General features: G+C 36.3%; 1 protein-coding gene across 1 annotated transcript; it reads left to right on the forward strand.

The window, feature by feature from the left end:
* The first annotated feature begins 273 nt into the window (after nt 1–273).
* On the forward strand, nt 274–19007 carry LOC121425687 (complement C1q tumor necrosis factor-related protein 7-like). The gene is made up of 2 exons (XM_041621849.1): nt 274–1132; nt 16933–19007. The coding sequence occupies exon 2, from the start codon at nt 16961–16963 to the stop codon at nt 18026–18028; it is 1068 nt and encodes a 355-aa protein (XP_041477783.1). The 5' UTR covers nt 274–1132; nt 16933–16960; the 3' UTR covers nt 18029–19007.
* Nucleotides 19008–24907: the final 5900 nt, after the last annotated feature.

Genomic DNA, 24907 nt, shown 5'->3' on the forward strand with positions numbered 1-24907 from the left:
TCATCATACTTTAAAATCATTCATAATTTCAATTCATCTAAAAATATAGAAGTATTCCTTTAAAATTACTGCCCTCTTACTTTATGAAGCTTATCAATTAACAAACCCTGGTGAAAATAGAGCATGATTAATTTGACATGCAATGCTTTCACCTATAACTGTTGCTAGAATGTCATGGAAATCTAGAGCAGTTCTGAATATCCCCAAAATAGGACAATGTCATTTATCAGTTAAGAGAGAGAGAGAGAGAGAGAGAGAGGGGGGGGGGGACATTTAACATCAAGGCATCACTCATCTAGCTGCAACTTGAGCAAAGATTAATAGACCTTTCATGACATCAGCCTTCAAACTTTCCACATTGGGATGAACTCTCATTGGCTGCTGAGCTGCTGACATCATTCATACTCATGAATATTCATGTCTGTATAGTGTGTGTAAGAGGGTGAAAGAAAAAGAGAGTAAGTGAGAGAGACGGTGATCTCCTCAGAATTGCACGTGATCACTTGGCTGGTTTTCATTTATACCCTCGCTACTAGATTTTTGGGATTGACTCCAAATCTTCTGAAGTTGTAAAGGTCTCGTCATCAACCCTGGTTTAATTGAGGGACATCAATACTTGAATACATAGGCCATCTCATTTTCTATCGAAAGAAAGACTCATTAGCAAACAAGTAAAGGATACCTTTCTCTAAGTCTAACCCAACACAGATTAAAGCAGTCAACGAACCTTGCATTTCCTCAAATTTAATAGACACAAAGTAGATTCTCGCGCATTTCAAGACTGAAACATCTGCGATAATTGACTCGGATGTAACATTGTGCTTTGGAAACCGGTAGAACCAGGATGGTTATCGCATCGCTCATGCTCTCCCTCCGATGGGTAGAACTCACTCACACATCAAACCCCTGAGAAATCAAACAAGGAGGAGAATCTGCGTTACAGCTGTAGCAGGGAATCCTGGGATATTAATAGTTCCGTCATTCATGTGTTTGTCATTGGGGAAAGCTGCAGGGATTCCGAAGCACAGTGCTGATATTTATCATTCATGAGTTAGGACATAATTCTCTACCTGATTTTATCATCAATTCCACCTCAGCGAGTCTCACAGAGTTGGATTGTCTGACGCTGCAGGTAACGTTTTTTTTCACCCATCTTTCCAAATCTAGTGGTAGAATCCCAGTAACTCTGGTTCATTGCAAAGTTTATAAAATTAATCAAGTTTTTTTAATCAATTGATATTTTCTAATCAGACCCCCTATTCTGCACATATAGTGGAGCATTAAAGACAAACATAGTAAATATGTTCAGTATTTATATCTGTAGGGGAAGTTAACTTGAAGAAATTTTGTTGTAAAACTTTAACAGAATTAAGTAATAATAAATATTGGCGGAAATTTTTGAAGAAAATGCATCAACGACTACGAGAAATCTATTAGAATTTTTAGTTTTGGATTTGTGATGTCATATACATTACAAGCAGCTGTTTCAAGCGCTATGTTATACAAAATGCATAAATTAAAAAAAAAATTCAGGAACATGTGTGAAATAATTTTTACAAAAAACCATGTTCAATTTCTGAGAAAAACGATAATTTCATTGACTTTTTACTACATGATTTGTGGCGAAGCTGCCCGCATATGATGTCATAAATCCAAAAATTAATATTCTTGTAACTTTTCAATCTTTCATGGATTTTCCTTAATCCTTCACCAATATCTTTTATTATTGTCTATACTATTTTTACCAAAACTTTTTGTCAGGGTGAACTTCCCTTAAATTAAACAATAGTTAACATTACGTCTATTGTCTATTTAGCAATAATAGCAAATGATCTCTTGAAAAGAAATCGTAAAAAGAATCACAAATTATAAAGGATTTTGCATCTGAAAAATCATGCATAATTAGAGCCATGTCTGCAATCAGCATTCTGAAACAGCGTTTCAAAACACTGATTCTGTCTCCACAACGAACGCATAAACACAGCCCTTTTTTTTGGGGGGGGGGGGAGGACGTAGGTTTTGTCTGCCTAAGTAATGGTATAACTGGTACAGCTGTCTGGTGCTGGATAGCCCTGTTAATTATAAACAGGAATGAAGCATGTTGGCAGCTGGCTTTTCTATTATGTAATAAACTTGTCAAAATTAATATCAGAGGGAGCTAATCAAGATCTATGATTTCATCGCTCTGTCTTTAATACCACCCTGCTGTTGGCCCCTATAGGGCCGTCTGCACCAGCCCGAGTTTTCAAATAATTGCACTATTTCTGATCCGGCAAATTATCCCGATCTGAACAATCCCGAGATTGTTTGTAATGGAGATGTAATCATCGCGTTAGTTCGCAGGATTAATCTCCAGATCGCATGCAATCCTAAGTCAACTTAGGATTGTTTGCAAAATAGCACGCCATTTACGAATTATCCCGCTAATTCGCAGGTGTAGACGCACTCTGGATTACTCATTCGTGGCATCAGACCATAATGCATCGATGCCCCGCTCAAGCACGAATTGCTCTCCTTGCGCTGGTAGAGATGGGGTTTCTTGAATCTTGAGATTAATCGCGAAGAGGGCCGATCGGTTAAAATCTTGAGATTGAGCAAACTGAGGCTGGTGCAGCATCGCCTTTTGTATGAACTTGACAAGGAAATGCAGTCTACAAATTGACTGAAATCATTATCTGAAGAAATGACTGACATGTTGACTATAATGGCAGGATAGCAAAACTTACAATAGTACATGAAATCTTACTTATCTTAACTGTAAATTAAACGTTGTTTCCAACATGGAGTAAAGTCAACTAGAATTACCAGGTACCCGTTGCATAAAACAATTACTAATATTAATTTCACTATTGATTGTAGCTACCATGGAAACAGGGCACAACCGCCAATCAAAATAACTATGTTTAGGGTAGTTTCCATAATAGCAAGGAAGATCATTATAGTAAGATATTTGGTAAATTGCCAATTTGTTACTCACCACATGGTCTACCTTCATTTAGTCCATCAACATTTCATCCAATAACCATTTGGTCCAATCATCACTTTGTCTAATCCCCAGTTTGTCTATTACCATTTCGTCTGATAACCAGTTGGTCCAATACCCATTTTCTTTTCCTTCATTTTGCACAATTAACACTTCAGTTTAATTAGACCAAGTGGTATGGACTAAATGGCTATTGGACCAATGGCATTAGATGAAATGAAAGTAGACCATGTGGTGAGTGGACGAACTGATGGTAGACCAAATAAGAGTAGATGAATTGGAAATAAAAAACCAGACATTCATATAGTAAGGAGTAACGACCAAAGGTTTGTAAACCAGCATACAAAGTATGGCCATACACAGCAGCCCCCCCCCCACAAAAACTGATAATTTGTACTGAATCTTTTTTTTTAAATACAAAACTCACCAAAAGTGTGAACAAAATCCTTCAATATCACTTTACTCATTCATGGAAAAGTGCCCTCATGACAAACTTGTTCATTTTGCCCCCTCACTTTCGAGATTCTTCAAAAATTTGTACGATGCACCTCCCCCATCCCCTCAGAATTTGTTTTTAAACTGCCATGACATAACATCCCAACATTTTCAAATTCTGTTTCTGATCTAGCAAACTTTGTCTATCCCAACTAGTTTCAGATTTTTTTAGAATATTATATCTGCAGTTTATGTTGTAGGTTACACCACAAGAATGAAACCTTGATCTACCCCCAAAACAAAAATCTCTGAAACATGTAAGATAGTCAGGTACTGTATTAATTGGTCAATATATTCATTATCTATCCCTTCGGCTAGTGGAGGTTAGCGTCCGAACATGGAGCGGGGGCTCTCTTAAAAATGGCTGGTTGAGAATGCTAATTATGGTTAATGGACCTTTACCTATATATCACACTCTCATTAGCAAAAGTGCAATTGATTTCAATCTAGCTCAGGCCTTTGCTTGAATAGCCCATTTACACCAGCCCATTTTTTTATTATTGTACAATTCACAATCAAGAATATTTCCATGAAAGTAAGCTAGAGGTTATTGTTAATTATAAAGACACAATTAATGAGCAAATTTGTGGGTTGCATCCCAACTAACTTTGGCTTTTTGAAAAAGGACTAAACTTTTGAAGTAAACACAAATACAAAAGATAATTCTGCCCCCACCCTCCTCCTGAAAAAATGTGTGAACGCACCCAAGAATTAATTCGATGAAGAGATGTTACAACATAGAGAATGTTTAAAGGATTGACAAGCTTTGAATGGCTTGACATATCTCGTCATCTCATATCTGGATGGCAGCTGCCAAAACACCTCGGACAAGCTTCGCTGATACTATTTTCATACCTCCAGCATATTTGGGCTGAGAGGATTCAACTTTCTAGGCCTACATGTCAGCCTAATGAAAAAAAATCTTAGCATTGGATTCTAAAAATATCAAGCATTTTTTCTCAAGGTTAATAGAAGTGCAATATCAAGGTGAATTCATTGTTTAATATACAGTACATTCATCTTCATTTGTTTCCATTTCCATATTTTTCATTTACATCTGGTTCAATTGAATAATTATTTGATCTATTCAGTCTATCAATTTGACATGATTTTTCATTTATGAACGACTTCTGTATTCATTCATTACTTCACTGACTGATTGACTGACTGACTCACACACACACACACACACACACACACTCACACACTCACTCCCTCACTCACTCACTCACTCACTCACTCACTACCTCACTCACTCACTACCTCACTGCCTCACTCACTACCTCACTCACTCACCCACTCACTCACTCACTCACTCACTCACTCACTCACTCACTACCTCACTACCTCACTCACTACCTCACTCACTCACTCACTACCTCACTCACTCACTCACTACCTCACTCACTCACTCACTACCTCACTCACTCACTACCTCACTCACTCACTACCTCACTACCTCACTCACTCACCCACTCACTCACTCACTCCCTCACTCACTACCTCACTCACTCACCCACTAACTCACTCACTCACTAACTCACTCACTCACTACCTCACTCACTCACTCACTCACTACCTCACTCACTCACTAACTCACTCACTCACTACCTCACTCACTACCTCACTCACTCACTACCTCACTGCCTCACTCACTACCTCACTCACTCACCCACTCACTCACTCACTCACTCACTACCTCACTACCTCACTCACTACCTCACTCACTCACTCACTACCTCACTCACTCACTACCTCACTCACTCACTACCTCACTACCTCACTCACTCACCCACTCACTCACTCACTCACTCCCTCACTCACTCACTACCTCACTCACCCACTAACTCACTCACTCACTAACTCACTCACTCACTCACTACCTCACTCACCCACTCACTCACTCACTCACTACCTCACTCACTCACTAACTCACTCACTACCTCACTCACTACCTCACTCACCCACTCACTCACTCACTAACTCACTCACTCACTCACTGACTGCCTCACTGACACACCCTACCACCCTCACGTATACTATACACATACATTATTTGACCTATTCATTCATCTATTAATTTGACATAATTTCCATTTATGAATGATTTCTGTATTCATTCATTTCTTCACTCACTGACTCATACACTCACTCACCCCTTTACTTACTCACCCCTCACTCACACACCCTCCCACCCTCACATATACACATTCACACACTCACTCACTCTCTCATTCATTCATTTATTCATTCATTCATTCATTCATCCATTCATCCATCCATCCATACATTATCAATTCATCCCTTTCTTGTATTGGTGGCTGGAGTGGAAAGAAGCAACAAACCTGCTCCCGAGATCAAATATTGATACCAATTTGAAATTGAGGCTTGAAGTTCTACACAATGTTTAAATCTTGGCTCTTCTTGAATATGGGGCTTTACTGAGGGATAAATACTTGAGGAGTTATCTGTCCAAGTAGGATCAGAATTATCAGAAAACCAAGATGTGTGTTTTTTTGTCGGAATTAACCCAGTTTCACCTCCAAAGGACTTTCATAACCTGATGCTATCAAGCAGACTAAGGAATTCCATTAGTTCACCTCAAAACATCTTCAAGAATTAAATCATGAAACTTAACATTTCCTCCTAAAATATGAGGCATCAAAGACTTCCGACTGAGAAGGACGACATGATACATTTAACAGACTAGAGTGTCTGTCACACCTTATCTCACGCAACATAATTAGAATACTGAAAACCATTTAACTCGAGATACTGCAGATCCTGTCAGGTGTACTCACACATCAGTGTATATTGAGTCTTCTTGGAGAATGGACTCTTAAAGGGATGGTCCAAGCTGAAAATATGTACCATATATCTAAGTAAATAGAGTAAAATTCAGAGCAAAATGCTGAAAATTTCACCAAAATCTGATAACAAGTAACAAACTTATTGAATCTTAAAGTTTGTAAATATTTTGAGACAACAGTTATATGCACATTGTCATGAATATTCATTAGATGCGCTGATGACGTCACATCCTCACTTTCCTTTTTCTTATGTTATTACATGAAATCATAAATGATTAATTTGTTCATACATGTGTAAATGATGTGTCTCCATTATGATGAAATAAGTTGTGGCAATAAATGACTAATGCACTTTATCAGTTGTCAATCGAATTGTTTTAGTTCTTGGTAGAAATTTTTTAAATAAACCTAATTTCATATAATAAAATACAAAGAACGAGTGGTGATATGACATCATCAGCCCACCTAATAAATATTCATAAAGACATGCCTAGAATTGTTTCACCGGAATAATGCTAATCTTAAAATTCAATAACTTTGTTATTTGTTATCCAATTTTGATCAAATGTTCAGCATTTTGCTCTGTGAATTTTACTCTATTTATTGAGAGAAAAATATCTCCATCCTGGACCATCCCTTTAAGACCTTGCACCTCAATTTTTTTTATGACAGTTCGGAAAAAGCTTTATTTCATAGTTACTTCAAAAGTAACAATCTTCTTTTGCCGTAAAAGACAACTATTGAAAAATTAGGAGACTGTTTCCAGACAATAAGAGGTTTGCACCATTGCATGTTTTAAAAAAAGGGTCTTTACTACTAAACTTTCCATAATAGTCTTAATTATGAGATACGCGGTTAGCCCTATCGATGATATCTTTCAGGAATAAAGTTCAGACCCCTCCTCCAATGAATTTAATATATAGTATAAAAAAAATGAATTTAATATATAAGTATAAAACAAAATCTCTTGGTTGAGTTACAAAATTGCATCTGTTTAATAAATAATTTAGACAGCTACCACCCAAATGATAAAAAAAATGCTTTCGAATGTTCACGAGTTGAACACATCATATTCATCTAAAAATATGTTCCTCTTCTCCTTTTGTAAATGATGTGCTTGATTCGAGGAAACATCAATTACTTCTGAGAGTGAATGATCTACTAATATCACATATGGCCTCGACAAAGATATTGCTTTGTCTCCATACAGGAGATAAATCTTAATTTGTATTCATCATCAAGTCGCTCTATTTGTGGTCAATTCAAAAATAATTTTAGCCATGAAAATAGTGGTCATGAACTGTTGACAGAATGAGCATCTTAATCCAAAAATACTCTTTATAAAGAAAGTCTTGTACTGGTAATTAAAAAATGAAATGTTCACAGAACTGAACACAGCCACACACAGATAAACACTGTGTTCAGATTATTCGCCGTTTACGGGCACATTTCCCTGTGTGGCTGTGGGATAGTTCCAGTCATTTTTTTGATCAAGCCAATTACTTAAAGGTCAAGTCCACCCCAAAAAATATTGATTTGAAAAAAAAAAAAAAAAAATCAAGTTAGCATAACACTGAAAATTTCATTAAAATCGGTTGTAAAATAAGAAAGTTATGACCTTTTAAAGTTTCGCTTTTTTTACAAAACAGCGATATGCACAACTCGGTGACATGCAAATAAGACAGACAATGATGTCCTTCACTCACTATTTCTTTTGTTTGAATTATACAATATTTCATTTTTTACAGATTTGACAATAAGGACCAATTTGACTGAACCATACATATTAAGCAATGGCAATTCCACATGTTCAGGGAGGAATTTATGTTTCCCTTGACAATGAGGAGAAAATTTGATTATTTCATATTTCATATAATAAAATACAAAAGAAATAGTGAGTGGATGACATCATCATGTCTCCTCGTTTGCATACTGACCAGGATGTGCAGATAACTGTTTTGTGAAATTAAGCGAAACTTGAAAATATAACTTTCTTATTTTACATCCGATTTTGATGAAATTTCAGTGTTATGTTTGTTGGATTTTTCTCTTTTTATTCAAGTCAACTTTTTGTTGGGGTGGACTTGTCCTTTAAACATGCCAGTGAAGGACAAGTGTAATGAACTGTGACGTTTGTTCAATCCTATCTCATTTTCAATGGTCTATCTTTATGCCATTTTGTGACTTTGGATACAGAAACCAATTGATATGGGGGCTAGAGGGTCATGTGGTCCAGTGGTTAGAGCTTTGGACTCATAATCGCAAGGTTGTGAGTTCAAATCCCTACTCTGCCATTGTCTCCACTTTGATAAAAAGGCCGAAGAATAATATCTGTCATCTATAAGGTCAGCCACTATGACTGATTAACCTAGACGCAAAATGTTTCCTAGGTAATTGGTTATATACCAGCTTGGCGTTTACCAGCAAAAATATTGTCCTGCTGAGTTCCTACGGGAGTTACATTAAACAGAAACAGAAACAGCCTATCTGTGATTGAACCGATCTCTTTATTATTCACATGTGCTTAGTAAAGATTATTGAAGTCAGCCTATTTAAAACTATAGTTCATTTTGACTGCATGAAATTTGTGCAGTGCCCTTGTAAAAGGTTGATCAGTTTCTTTCAGAACCCAGTTTAAGCAGATCCTGTATAAGAGCACAAATTAGACCAAGTGGAATATTAGTTCCACTGTCTACTGAATAGTTTAGATACAGGTTTGTATAGTCTAATTTCCAACATCCTAACAACATCCATGTAAATATCCGCTAATATATACATAATAGATAGATGAAAGGCAAATTGTAGTTCCCGTGGCAACCTGCTGAGTTAGTAATGATATATATCCTACCTAAGAAGGTTATATACCTCTATATCATCTATCTATTTAGTTTTCCCCATTCGACATCTGTGCAATGCTGATCAATACAATAAATACATGGACCAACAAAAATTTAATTACTTCAACTTCCCATCTTAATATTCAATTATCATTTTCTAAGGGCATCTTCGGGTATATTGATTTTATCTATGTAGGGGACTTCCTTTAAAGTCTTATTGTATAACCATATTTGTTAAGAGAATAAGATTTTAAAATCAAATAATATATTCCTTATTTCTTTAAGTGCTCAAAAGTGCCTTATTGGCAGCTGTGCTAAAGCCAGGGTATTGGGACACTTACATGTATAAAACATTGGCAGTACATTTTGCCTATTGTCATGCTTTATTTACAATTAACTTATTTAATGTTAAGGATAGAAGGCACTTTAAAATTCCATAAAATGGAATCCTACACTTTCTGCATTTTATGAGTTGACCTAAATCCCAAAATAATGTATCTATGCTGTGAAATTTTTTGGAGGAAAACAGGTACGCATTAGAGTAATGTAAAACTCAATCATTTAAAACAATTGGAAAATCTAATATTCTTCTGGTTAGCTTTATTAGATCAAAGCACTTTATTGGAGTTCACTTTTATTTTCATGTTCAAAACATAGGCCTTGGAATGACACTTCCTAGAAATTGTCTGATTTTGTTTCAAGAGTTTGGTGATATGAAGAGAATGGATGTATTCACCCAGTTGTGTAATGACAAAGACATGTGGATGAACTTCCGTTAACTTCACCAATATTACAGACTAGATATTAATCAATAAGACTGGATGGTCGGGAGAGATTCCGCACTTCCAGAACAAGTGATGGTCCTTGATTTTCTTAGAAATGGCATGACACAAACTTTAGTTGATAGAAAGAGGGGTTTCTCTGGCTTCTTAGGAAAAATGCAAATGATCAACATTTAGTATTCATAATCGATTTTGCAAGATCAGATGGACCTATATGGCAACTTTGAGGCTGTTCTCACTATGTTCCTAAAACTACTTTACTGGAAACCGATTCAGGAAACCACTTTGGAAGATCGCTTTGCTAGCGTTCTCACTTGATCACACGAAAGTGGTTTACAAAATCACTTCACGTAAAGCGCTCTTGTTGCTATGGGGTGACACGTTTCGCGCCAAATTTGAAACCGCAGCATAGGCATTCTACACCTGTCGTGTGGAGTAGCACGCTCAAAATGTGCGAAGATCGCTTCCCGAAGAACGGTTGTGTCCTCACTTACGCTAAAACCAGTTTAACGAGGCAAAGCGATCTTGAAAACTACATCGCGAGGTGGTTTTCCAAACTGGTTTGGAAGATCGCTTCCAAGACCGCTTTGACCGTTCTCACTACGTGTTAAACTAGTTTCCACTAAACTAGTTTTAGGAACGTAGTGAGAACAGCCTCTACCACTTGCGACAAGAGGGCTTGATAGGCAATCAAAATGAGGGCTCCATCATCAACATTCTTTGACCACTTGTCAAATATGGCAGCTTTCTTTGATTTTGATTGGCTGAGAAGCACTGTTACCATGGTACCTGTCCAATAAAATGGAGCTTGTATGATAAAACATTGGATATGTCCTTTCATAAACCTCTCCCCTAGATAAAACTTTCTTAATTTCCCTTCTTTTTTCACCATCAACTTTTGTACCCCTTGAATGTGGTACCAGGGGTGCTGACCCCCTTGCCCCCTCCTTCATACAACATGAGAGATTGTTCTAGATTCATAAGGAGAACCTGCTGACATTCTCCATGGGAGAGTAGGGAGAAACAGAAAAAAATGAGTCCATTCCAAGGTGAATGCCTGGTAGGAAACTCTTCCTACTGGACATGAATGATTGGTCATGGATTACATAGATATAGACTAAAATTTTTTAAAATATTGGTGATTCCAAGGAATTTTACAGGCTTGGTTGCTCTTATGGTAAAATTGTGACACGAATGTAGGAGGATAAAAGTGAGCTTCCTTTTATCACTTAAAAGGTCAATTGAAATATATTCTTCATGTTATATGGCTCAACATTAACAGATACTGTAGCCCCCCCTTGAATGGTTGGTCCTATGTGCTGTAATATACATCACTGCCAAATTGATGATAACTGTTGAAGACCCATTTGTCTTTTAAAGATCTTCATAGCATCTTGAATACTGCCTTCACCCTCAAATAGTCTGGATCAGAATACCATGCATGGGCCCAGCGATCAAAATTACATTGATTGATTCTGAAACAGTCCAAACTATTTTTCCGACGAGAAAAATGTTTGCATTATCATCCATGCTAACAGTGAATGATAAAAACCTTACCGAATTTGATGATTATTATGCAGCACAGGAAACTGAAAATAAACAGGCATTGATTTTACCATATTTACAGATTGTTTTCTTTTTCAGCACCTGTTCTGTGTTCATGTTGATTTGGTGACTTTCAGCATTACTTGAATGTCTTTCATATTTTGACTCATACTCTATTTGCTATTTGCTTTTAAGTCAGAACTTACTCTGTACGATATTAATTCATCTTGATTTCATAATCCCTCAGTGGACTCTGTTACTCACTGGAACTTCTCAATATCAAGTTTGACTTTGATTCTGTGAGTCCAACTGCCATACAAACTGACATATCAACTAACCCTTCTCCATGATTAACGGAGGTCACTCTGACCAATATTAACTCCTAACTTGTCTACTTTGCTATATTAGTCTTTAACCATCCCCTCCCTATCTTAATAAAAATCATCCGCCACATCCAAACCACCCTAATCTCATACCATGCTTATTCCCCAGGTACTTCGCTATCAAGAGAAGATAAACTGTTATAAGAAGCGTGAAATCACCCTGGCCTAGTAACCCATCGGAGTGGCAACGCCTTAATGAATTCCTGCAGTGCACGACCATACTGTCACTGCCAATTTGCTAAGATCTTCAGTCAGCGCTGATCGGCCAATTAGTATGTCTATAGCATAGGGCCAATGGTTACAGATGGCTGAAGTTAGCAACCATTTTACGTATATACCACGACTATCCAGCTGATGTAGATTGATTGTGATGATTGGGTGTTTGACAGGTGGGATTAATTTATCAATAAAACTACAAGGACTATGATCTGTTAATATTGTTTCGCCTTGCTCAATACATGAATTCCATCAACACTCAAATTTACCTCCCACTTTGGTTCTTTTTATTCAGCTCAAAATTAATTGGATTCAAAAGGTATCAATATTTCCATATGAGTTAAAGAATGCCTTTTCATACAAAATTTGTTACATTAAAAAAGTTCTAGAATCAAGCATATTAATATTGATAATTTCCTCAAAAATGATCTGAAATTCAAGTAAGTCTGGCAATTATATCCCTCAGGGTTTCATAAAACCTCCATACTTCCAGAAGTTCGATGTTGGTATCATTCAAGAGCCTGATTTCTTTGAGATGGCATTAAGATGGAATTGGGTACATCCACACACAGAATTTATTTTTGTTTCTATCAGCTTTTTCACGAGAATGACATGGCCATTATTAGCATGCTTTCAGAGCTCAAAATGTGGAAACTGCATCCTTAAAAATGCACTAAGATTAAGAATCACATTGTAATCAAAATTGCAAACAATTGTCCGTGATTGAAGAAGTAACTTTTGAATCACGATTTTCCTGTGTGTTAATTTCCTATCCTGTTGTCATTGTACATTCATTATTCATGAAGATGAAAGTATAATTTTGCTAAATGTATTTTATATTAGAATATCAGGACAAAAAGGGGTCATGATGAGGATAGATGGGTGGGCAACAACTTGCTTTGAGAATGTCACCCTAAAATACACTGAGGGTGTCTTCATTGTCGGTTTCCAAATTTAAATGGCAACATGGATCATGATTGAAAACGTGATTACAAAACGCAGATATAATGAGAAACACAGGGTGTGTTCAATGTCCACTATTTATTGGTCGTAAAAGTAAACGTCTTTCAAATCATGATTCAAAGGATTCAAATTTATGACCTTGAGCATCGCAAATGCGACATTGAACACAATTGCGTTTTGAAACGTCTTTGAATTTGCTCTCGCAGTGATGGAAGCCTACACAAACAGGTGCCAGAACTGACCTTTCTTGTAATGGGTCAAACTGAGCACTAAAGCTGTGCTAACGAAAGCGGGAAATTCATAGACGATCAACTTATAAACGGCTTTATATTTTTGACACTGAATGGTGCACCACTGATCACACTTGTGTTCTGTGTTTTGTAATTGAGTTTTCAATCATGATTCCTGTTGCTGTTTAAATTTGAAAATCGACGTTTAACACACCCTTAGAGCACTGTGACAGAAGGGGTCTTTGCCAGCTCTGGAAACGTTCTACCTCCACCCTTCATAATACCAATCATTCAATGCTGATGGTTTGTTATGACATAATTGCTCTTAACTGACCAATGCAATAATTGTAGTGTAGCAATTGATATGAAGTCATATAGCATGATAAGTCTATCACTCGATACAGTATCATTAAAGAAGACCTCAAACCAATCCTGTCAGACCTCCGTTCACATATGGCATCTGAAACTGTTGTGGTGTACCACAATGGAAAATCATTTAGGATATGCCTGATGAGAACTTTCTTTTTAATCTTTTTATGTATCAAAGTATATCCTTGTGACGTTGAAAGTTAGTCAAGCCAACTCACCACATAAACCCCAATATGAGTTAAATATTTTTTTAATGAAGATACAGTGGAGAAAAAGATTAAACCAATAAGTGCATGTATCACATGCAAAACCACTAATACCAACCAACCTGTGCCCAGGTATTGTGTGATTTCAGTATCTACATCAAAACCAGAATGAGTCTAATTAATTTTTTTCTCTTATCTTTTAATATATTCACAATTCATTTCTATTATCTTTGAATTTATTCATTCATTTATTTATTTATCACAATGAATCTCACTTTTTTTTCTGCAGGGGGCACAATCTGAAATGGCAGTGCAAAAGACATCTAAAAAGTAAATTGGCAAAACAAAAAAGTGATTGAAATTGTAGGTGGTGACGAAAAAATTTACAAGTACTTTTTTCATTCAAGCAAGGCAAAACAACAAAATAATTTTTTTTGGAACATTTTCATCCCCCCCATCAGAGGTTAATCAGGTAATCCTAATCATACAGACACAATCTGTTTTCTTGCAGCTACAGGTAATTACTATAACCTCGACTTTAATTAATATCTAAAGATAGCATGCAATTAATATTTAAGTTTCATCCCACATGGCACATTAATGAAGGGCGCTCCTTCTAGATCCCGAGTGTTTCAAGTATGGGTTAAATTTCATTTGGAATGAAAAAAACACCTATTTATTAATATACTATGCTGCAAACTGAACACATTTGCACATATTCAGTTTAAAAATACTTTATAAAGCAAAATCTTGTGAATAAATTGGTACCTAATCTATTATGGTGACTTTTTCATGCTTAAAAGCCATAAAGGCAGTATATATATATTGCAGAGTTTTATTGGCAAAGTGACAGAGATGCAAGCCGAGTATATTTTGGAGATAAAAATACACTTCTGTCTGCTTTGTTTGAATACTTGTGTATTGTGTTGAAGCATGGTGCATGTACAGTAAATGGTATACTGTACACAATTCTTAAGAAAAAAATTATGGTGCACACACTCGTCTTGTTCACATCAAATTTTTAAATGAAAATAGTTGACAGAAAAAAAGATAATACTTTATTCCTCAAAAAATGTTGCAGAAATATTGCATTCGTTATTGATGAATACCTTTATTAGATTGAAAGCAGAAATCTACTAAATAAACTTAATAAAATATTCTATGACAAATTTGCCCCAAGTCATTTGGGTTGCACCTTTTCAGTGGTTTTTAAAAGAAACTTGTAACATGATATCAGTACCAATCTACACGACATGGGTACCAACACTGTTGAAAAATTTATCCTTAAAATAAAAGAAGTTCCTGCAGCAGAGTTCTCGAGAACACCTGTAATCTTACCAGATTGCGTAATCTTCCATTATATCATGTAAAATTACAGGAAATTGGTATTTGGTGTATGGAATCTTACAAATTTCCATAAATAAAACACCCTTTTCCCCTTTTTATACAGACCTGCTCTGTTAAATTGCAGAGAATTCCTGCTTTATGAATTTACAGAATGATTCTGTTAATGCTTTCTGCAAAATCTTCCTGTAAAATAAGGGTTTTTTTAACAGTGAAGTTTCCAAATAATGAAACATCATATATTCATGTCAAATGCTTCTTTTGAGAGTTTAAAAAGATATGCTAAACTTTAAGTGTAGATGAACTTAAAGGACAAGTCCACCCCCAAAAAACTTGAACAAAAAGAGAAAAATTCAACAAGCACAACACTGAAAATTTCAACAAAATCGGATGTAAAATAAGAAAGTTATGGCATTTTAAAGTTTCGCTTATTTTCAACAAAATAGTTATATGAACGAGCCAGTTACATCCAAATGAGAGAGTTGATGACATCACTCACTCACTATTTCTTTTGTATTTTATTATATGAAATATTTTGATTTTCTCGTCATTGTCATGTAAAATGAAGTTTCATTCCTCCCTAAACACGTGGAATTCCATTATTTTTTTTAAACATTTTGTGCTTCAGGCAAGGAGGTCCTAATTGTCAAATTCGTAAAAATTGAAATATTGTATAATTCAAACAATAAAAAACAAAAGAAATAGTGAGTGAGTGACATCATCGACTCTCTCATTTGGATGTAACTGGCTCGTTCATATAACTATTTTGTTGAAAATAAGCGAAACTTTGAAATGTCATAACTTTCTTATTTTACATCCGATTTTGATGAAATTTTCAGCATTGTGCTTGTCTGAATTTTCTCTATTGATTCAAACCAACATTTTTCTGAGGTGGACTTGACCTTTAATAAATCATCTAGCCTGTTATAATATTGGATGAAAGAGCAGAAAACCTTAATGGTATCCATGATGATGTCGAGCTAATTACTTAGATCCCAAGCATGAAAGATTCAGGGTGACATGGTGTGGTTTAGCAATTCTTTTCACGCTTCACATGTTTTTCCAACACCCAAAACCAGCCTCAGTTTTCTGATTAATGTCATCATATTTTCAGATTGAAATTTAATTGAGAGACAATTTCTAATAAAGAAAATTGTGACAAATCATTTTGAACAAAAATTATCAAATCAAACCAGATCTTGTCTCTCTCTAGAAACCAACTTTAATAAATAAGATGAACGAAAATAATCGAAATGTTCATTTTCCTCTCTTTAGGAGAATTATGTATAAAAGAGGCTATTAATTGTTCTCTACTTGCTATACAGACTACAGTAAATATATGTAAGATAGCGAAGAAAGAAGATGGTTGAAATAAATCATCATTCTTACTCCGAAATTCAGGAAATGACATACTTACAAGAATTGGTGAATTATTAACTTTTTAAACAGAGACATAACCACAGGACGATAACAAATAATTGCTGTTGTGAGGTGGACACCATGCTCTTACACAGACTGTCAAAAAGCACCCTAAACAAATAATCTTTCTTTGATCTCAGAATGTACTTTCCCAACCCTGAACAATGTTTCAAAAATTCTATTGTGATAGGTAGTACCCTTTCCTTGTACCATGCGCACTAGGCTGTTAAAAAAATCAAATCCTTTTACAAGTTAATGTAAAAGAGCATCCAAGTTTTAATGACAGAGGCCCCTGTTATAAGTAAGATGACTACTTTTCAATTGAATCTGTTTTTTTTATTTCCTTGAAGGTTCATCTGGAAACACTGGTTCATCAACATGGACATCACTTCACTAATGACAGCTGTACTGACTCTCAGTCTGGTTTCATTGACATTATCAACAACCCAACCTCCAACAGGTATTCCTACAACCCTTCCACCTACACATGCTGCACAAGGATATCCTCAAGGACCGGAGGCTACGGTAGGTGAGCCAGATGATATGGAGCTAATCACTGAAGAACTTGAGGAACTGAACGAGAGCCACAAACAATTGAACAATCAACAGGAGCAACAGACACATCATCATCAAGAGCATCAGAAGCAACAGCTTCAGCAACAGCAGCAGCAACAACAGCAGCAGGTCTCAATGCACCAGGAAATGCTTCATCAGCAGCAGGCCTGTGGAAGAAGCTGCTGCGGGTTCCCAGGAATGCCTGGGATCCCAGGAGCACCAGGACACAACGGTCTCCCAGGAAACCCTGGCATCAAAGGGGAACCCGGAATGAAAGGGGACGGCGGGAACGGGGGCCAGCAGGGATTGGCTGGACGCCGTGGATCCAAGGGACCAAAGGGTAATAGAGGACCTGAAGGTCCACCAGGAATGAAAGGAGATAAAGGAGACTTTGGAGGAATGAAAGGTGATCCAGGAGAAAGGGGCATACCAGGAGAACCGGGTATAAAAGGACTACGTGGACCCAGAGGCCTTCCAGGGATCCAAGGACCAGCAAATCATGCACTTCCTTCAGAACTTCGCGTAGCTTTCACCGTAATCAACGCCACCCGCTTCCCAACAGCCAACACACCTATCGTCTTCCAAACCATCCTCAGTAACTCCGGAGAAGGCTACAATCAGGACACTGGCAAATTCACCTGCAAGGCTGCAGGGCTTTACGCCTTCACTTTTCAATTTTTTGGTGGATATCACAATTTTCGAGCGGAAAAAGCCAGTCTTATAAAAAACTATGAAACTGCTTTAACAGCAATGTCTACAGTGGACTCGAGACTGGGAAACTTTGCAATTCTTGATTTAGAGGAAAATGATGATGTCTGGGTACAAATCACAGAAAATAGAGACTTTGGACCATCTAACTATAATTCCTTCACTGGTTTTCGTCTATACTGATTTTATGAATTCTCTTTGATGACACAAAGCACAAATATGTATCTTTAATCATTCTCTTCCTCAAATATCAAACATTCACTTTCATGTTGTGAATTATGGCAATATTTTCATTCTCTTTCTAACCTCATGTCAAAATCGCATGATGTTACCGCAAGGAATGTCATAAGAAGGTTGTAGATTTTAATTATGTTTGTTACTTTGATTTAAAGAAGTTATGCAATCATGATAGGAGTTGGTTTGTTCTTTTTGCTATTGAATATCTATCTTGCACAAGTAAATTTTTATATGATTTATTTACCACATCAATTTATGAACAAAATTACAGCATGCTCTGCTCAACTATATTTGTTTTCTATCCTTTTTTATGTTTTACTAACTACATGCAAGTAACTAAAACTGACTTAAAACAACTTTCGATCTCATTGAATTCTTAATAGATGCTGAAAAGAAAATTAGTTTACTTTGCAATAGCTCTTTAGAAGATGTTACTGTAACAAGTAGAAGCCAATATTTTATAGTTCATAGATCTTTCATACAGAAAATTAATCTAACTTACAGCCATCTTGATTTATATTCTCCCTGATTTCATGATCATCTTTGATTTGGACTCTTGAAGAAAAATGTAACTGTCGAATAAGTGTAACATAATTCATTTATAATTTTTCACATTATTTATGGATTCATGTATTTAATGTTTTTATACACCAAACATGTACATAATCTTTATCTTGGTAAATTAGGATTGCTAGTTAGAATGTAAGTTATACGTTAAGATTATAAAAAAAGAACTTTGGTTCATCATGTTGAAAACAGCCAGATTTGAATTCAAAATGGCAATACTGATATAAAATATGTAATTTCTAAACTTCAATGGAATGCATTAAGCAATATGAATGAAAAAGATGGATCCTTTTCAATTCATTCAAAGATAAAAGGGACCCACAAAATACTCTTCAAGTTCAATTCATTTTTCAACACTGGTACAAAGAGAATTGCTTGGATAAGCAATTTGAACACTTTCTTTATACTCTTGAATAATGTTATTTACTGTTGCTTTATGCTTTTCAACAATGTCATCAAAGACTTTTGAATAATATTCAGAAGAGAGAACATGGGAGGAGTGTAGTTCCAACAGGTACCAAATCCACTTTTAAAGAAAATTGAGGTACCTGTTTCTTTTTTACAGAAGTTTGAACATGTTTTTTTTCTTCGAACTATCTCAGCCATTACTTTATAATGCAGAGAGGATTTTGGTTGTTAAACAATAGAAAGGAAAAGGACTGATGCATGTTGGGTATCTTCATTCAACACAATGTAAACCAATAAATGATAACCAAACGTGTGAAATATATATTTTCCTATAAATTCTTATTTCAGTCCACATTTTTATACTTTAAGACAGAATATGACAGAAACTAGAAAAAAATTAAGAGGAAAATGAGGAAAGAGGAGGAGGAGTAGGAGGAGGAGGAAGAGGAGTAGGAAGAGAAGGAGGAAGAGGAGATGGAGGAGGAGGAGAAGAAGGAGGAGGAAGAGGAGGAGAAGGGGAAAGGAGGAGAAGGGGAAAGGAGGATAATGAGAGGGGGAGGAGGAGGAAAAAGAGGAGGTGGAGAATGAGAAGGAGGAGAAGAAGAAGGAGGAGGAAGAGGAGGGGAAGGGGAAAGGAGGAGGAGGAATAGGAGGAGAAGGGGAAAGGAGGATAATGAGAGGGGGAGGAGAAGGAAAAAGAGGACAAGAAGGAGAAGGGGAAGGGAAGGGGAAGGGAAGGTGAAGGGGACTGAGAGAAGAAGGGGGAGTGGGAATTGGAAGGGGAATGAGAAGGAAAAGAAAGAGAGGGAGATGGTAAACGTAAAATAAGGAGAAGGGAAAGGAAAAGGGGAGGGGGGGGGGGGAGAAGGAGAAGGGGAAGGAGAAAGAGGAGAAGAGAAATAGAAGATGAAGAATAGAAAGACAAAGAATGAAAATGAAGTTGAAGAAGATGAAGAAGAAGAAGTAAAAAAAAAGAAAAACAAGAACAAAAAGGAAAAGGAAAAGACAAACATGGATAAGTGGTAGGAGAGGAATAAAAAATATAGGTAGAGAAGAAAAGAAAAAGAGAGAAGAGGAAAAACAGAAGGAGAAGTAGGAAAAGAATAAAATAAAAGGAAAATAAGATGAAACAAGAAGAATATAGACAGTGAAGAAGGAGAAAAATGAAAATAAAATGGAAGGAAGAACATAAAGGGAAAAAGAGGGAGTGAGAGGGGATGGAATATTGAAAATGAATCAAATTTTTCTCATCCAGACGATGAAAAATGAATCGGGTGGGGTTACTAAGAGAGGAAAAAGGTGAAAAAAAGAAGAAGCAGTATTGTGGAAAGGGGGGGGGGACACAATGAGAGGGAGGGGAGTGCCCTGGGGAGGTTTCTGGCAAAAAAAATAGAGGAGGGAACTGAGAAGTCAAGAGAACTCATCAGAACTAAAGAGGGCAGTATACAGGTTTTCCATACAGGCACTTCAAGTATTTGGAATTTTTCATATTTGACCAGACTGGACTTTGACTAAGAGTAACCAAAATATAGTAAAATTCCAATTAAACATAATTTAAGATTAAAAGTGACTTCAATTTAATCTTAAATTGCATTGATCAGGATGTTTCTCCAAATTTTAATGCATTCATCCAGAATTTTAGCACCCTGCAATATTAAAGGACAAGTCCACCCCAACAAAAAGTTTATTTGAATACAAAGAGAAAAATCAAACATAACGTTGAAAATTTCATCAAAATTTCAAAATTTCATCAAAATTGGATGTAAAATAAGTTATGACAATTTAAAGTTTCGCTTAATTTCACAAAACAGTTATATGCACATCCTGGTGCAAATGAGGAGACTGATGACATCATCTACTCACTATTTCTTTTGTATTTCATTATATGAAATATTCTAATTTTCTCATTGCCAATTGAAACAAGAATCAATTTCTCCCTGAACATGTGGAATTAGCATTGTTTAATATTATATAGTTCAGTCAAGTCGGTCCTTATTCTAAAATCTGTAAAAAAAAAATTGTATAATTCAAACAATAAAAAACAAAAGAAATAGTGAGCGAGGGACATCATCGACTATCTCATTTGCATGTCACTCAGTTGTGCATATCACTGTTTTGTGAAAAATAAGCGAAACTTTAAAATGTCATAACTTTATTTTACATCCGATTTGGATGAAATTTTCATTGTTGTGCTAGTTTGATTCTTCTCTATTTATTCAAATTTTCTGATGTGGACTTGACCTTTAAAGTAATGATTAATAAAAATAAACAAATATATGTATAAGGCTATTAGAGACAATACTAAGGACACAATCGTTCTTCGGTAAGCTAGCTTTGCACATATTGGGCGTGTTATATTCCACACACAGTGTGTAGAATGCCTACACTGTGGTTTCAAATTTTACGTGAAACACGTGATCCCACATAGGGCATTTTCCGTAGCAAGACTGCTTTACATGAAGTGTTAACAAGTTCAGATGGTGATGAGAACACTAAGCGAAGTGATCGACTTTAATAACAATAGGTATTTATACAGTGCGTATCAAAAAAAAGTTTACACTTTGAAAAAGCCCTGGGAATTAAAAAAAATACAACATGTGGGTAATTTTTTCACATATAATCTTGGGTTTGGGTCTTATCTTTCCAATGAAAGTAAAAGTTTTGACAGAATGTTACGCTTGAGTGAGCACTGTCCATTTTTGTAAAGCTCGCAGAAATCTGTTTGCGCAGAAATGCTTGTTTTCCCGCTGTGTCAAGGGAAAAGGGCGAAATCAAACTTACCCTGCGAAACATTTCTCATACATTTTCCTTGCACTTTTAGTCAATTGAAATAAAATGGATACATTCAAGCATTTTGGAATAATTTTGCCACCCAAATTGAAATTTCAACACTTAGTAGGCACAACCTTTACCTTTTTTGTGCCAGCTGGATCTGAGGACATAACTGAATCTGAACAAAAGTTTATATCAGACTTCTCCGGCATTGTTTCACCAAGTTTTTATCATTTAAAGTGGGTTTACATTTCATTTTTCATTTAATCTTGTTTCTCCACACTTTTCCCAAGCTTGACAATGATTAACCTAATGGAAATCAAGCCTAATCCGTTTCATGTAAATCACAGCTCAGTGTAAAGCAAACATCGTCACGATGGCATCGGTGTGTGGGGGAGTGGGGTGGGGTGCAATGCACTCTTCAAAGTGTTTTGGGCAAGGAAACAAGTGAAAAAAGGTAAAAGATATCTTGAAATCAATTTTACTAGCTAAATTCCACGTGTTCTTCATGATTAAGGTCTACTTTTATTCGCATAACTATTTCAAAGTTCTGCGCAAATCATTTTTCACTAACGTTTCAAAAGTAAGTGGTGCTCACTCAAGCGGAAATATTTTTTGACAGTTATATCGTCATTTGCTTAAATGGATATGTACCAATGTTAAAATGTGGAAAAATCTTCAGGATATTACAAATGTATAATTTTACAGGATTTTTTCTAAGTGTAAACTTTTTTTTGATACGCACTGTATAGCGCCATCTATCTAGAAATATTTTATTCCAAGGCACGTTGTTAGTATTATTATTACCCCGGCTTTAGCTTGAGTTGCCTTTCAGCACTCTTGCATTCAAAGAATTAATCCTGCCAAGTACCCATTCACCTCGCCTGGGTCGAGTGCAGTGTGGATAGATTTCTTGCTGAAGGAAATAACCCCATGGCTGGGACTCGAACCCACGACCCTCTCTTTCAAAGTCAGAAGACTAGGCCACAATGCTCCACTGTATACTGAGAATAGGGTCCACGTCTCTGTGATGGGTGCCACTGTCTCATTCTCAGACCCAACACAGCATGCAATAACATCTCACCTGAATCCTCTCTTTAAGAGCAGTTCTATTATCTACTGAAACCAAAATGCATTTCAACCTTGCAGATCAAGAATTCGCCTATCAACCTACTACATGTGAATATTATCGTTGAAACAGCTAATTATCTAATTACAAATAGCACGATTCAAGTTTCAAAGCAACCTTGCTGATCATAATCGCACTCTTCCTACTCCCACTCAACCAGCCCCACTCCCTAGAATGGAGGTATCCGCACCGTAATGTTACGCTAGCTCGTTACGAGGCAGCGAGTCATCAGACAAGGGCTTTACTAACTCCGGCGTTACCATCGGATCCGCACCGCTACAAAGAAAAATACCCGTTGAGCTTGAAGACCGACTCAGACATGATCCAGCCTAGTTCACATCATAAGGAAGATATTTGAAAGGAACAGTGATGAAGGTTTGAATCTTCAATAGGAACAGTTGAAAATAAAACAATTACATTGACACCTCTAACTTACCATTAATTTTGAGGAATATGTTGTTACCAGTCGTTATTGATGAAGAATGACTGGATAAAAAAGACTATTAAAGCTCAACCAGTTTGGTATGAAGATCTGGATAGCCCCCAAAATGGTCATTTTCATTTTGCTGAAAACCTTTGATCGAATTTCCTGACTAGCCCAATTTCTTTGTAGAGAGCGCATTAAAGGTTCACTTGTTGGATCCGAGACTTCGCACAGGGAAACGGGTCCCTGTATACCTTGACAAGGATATCTTATTTTTTTCCTGTGTGATATTAGAGGTGTAGAAAATTGATTTTCAGCGATCTGATCTTCATGTTTTCAGTTGACAAGAGTGTAACTGCCACTTTACAATTTATTCATGATTTTACCGCAAGGAAGGGAAACTCGGACGTGATCTGAAAACACAACAACCCGAGGATGACGACATAGTAGAGCCAGAGAAGTGAACAACCTGACTCAAAAAGGAAAGTTAATACTTGAAACAAGGAGATGAGAAGTTTCAAATAGAGGCACCATGGCAAGAACTAGATAATTGACTTGTTTCCTGACAACAACCTGACAAGGAGTTTGCCAAAAAGTCACATTTCAATGCAGTAACAGAAATGGAAAGGGGTCTTGATATCAAAAGTGGATAGGCTTAAAAATAGACATAGAACAGTTGCAGACACTAGATCATCGACATCTGATCTGCTCAAACCAAAAGTGAAAAGAAAGTCAGATTTATATACTTTAAATTCACTAGATTTATATGCCTACAGATGATACCAGTAAATATTGATAAACAACATGGACCTCAGAAGCTTAACTCTTCACATGCTACAACATTTGTATTGAATAAATCTAGCAGAGCAGCAATTTATGGTCGTCGGATGTTTGAAAGTACATGTAGGAAAATATTTCTCACAAATTAGAACCGTCGACTAAAATTAAAATGATCACCAAGTTCTGTGACTCCAATGGATTTTCCAGTAGGAGAAAACAGGTTAGGAGAGAAAAAAGTTAGGAGATGCAAACAAGCATGATCATGGACACTCAATGGACGGACATCCTCACTGGAAATTGATATATTTGATCAGCAGTTTCTTGGCATCAATAGATCTATACAGCCTGGAGAGTACTGAATACCTGATACCATACAGAGAATGAACCAACACATACTTGCATAAAGATCTTATTTGATATAAGGAACAGAAGAACCTTATCCTGTAAAGGGGTCAAACCTTGAGAAACTGTGTGCTCTTATTTCAAATTTATCGATTGATCAGAGAGTTATTGCCATCATGTCTATTCAACAGGAAATCCCAAACTACCATTCAAATCTTTGGAGGAAAGGATTTTATCCATCTGCATTCATTCATGGAGGCATGGAAGGTAAGCCATTCACTCGATCTGGGTCTAAGGGCCGATTCATAAAGCTACAGGATCGTAAGTTAAAAATGATTTCAAAGGGTTGGTCCGGTCTGAAAATATTTATATCTACATACATAGAGTAGAATTCACTGAGCTA

Source organism: Lytechinus variegatus, chromosome 12 (genome assembly GCF_018143015.1).
Source record: "Lytechinus variegatus isolate NC3 chromosome 12, Lvar_3.0, whole genome shotgun sequence".
NCBI lineage: Eukaryota > Metazoa > Echinodermata > Echinoidea > Temnopleuroida > Toxopneustidae > Lytechinus > Lytechinus variegatus.

Bases quoted from the DNA above. Each gene is read 5' to 3' on its own strand.
- LOC121425687 (XM_041621849.1), top strand. From the start codon at position 16,961: ATGGACATCACTTCACTAATGACAGCTGTACTGACTCTCAGTCTGGTT.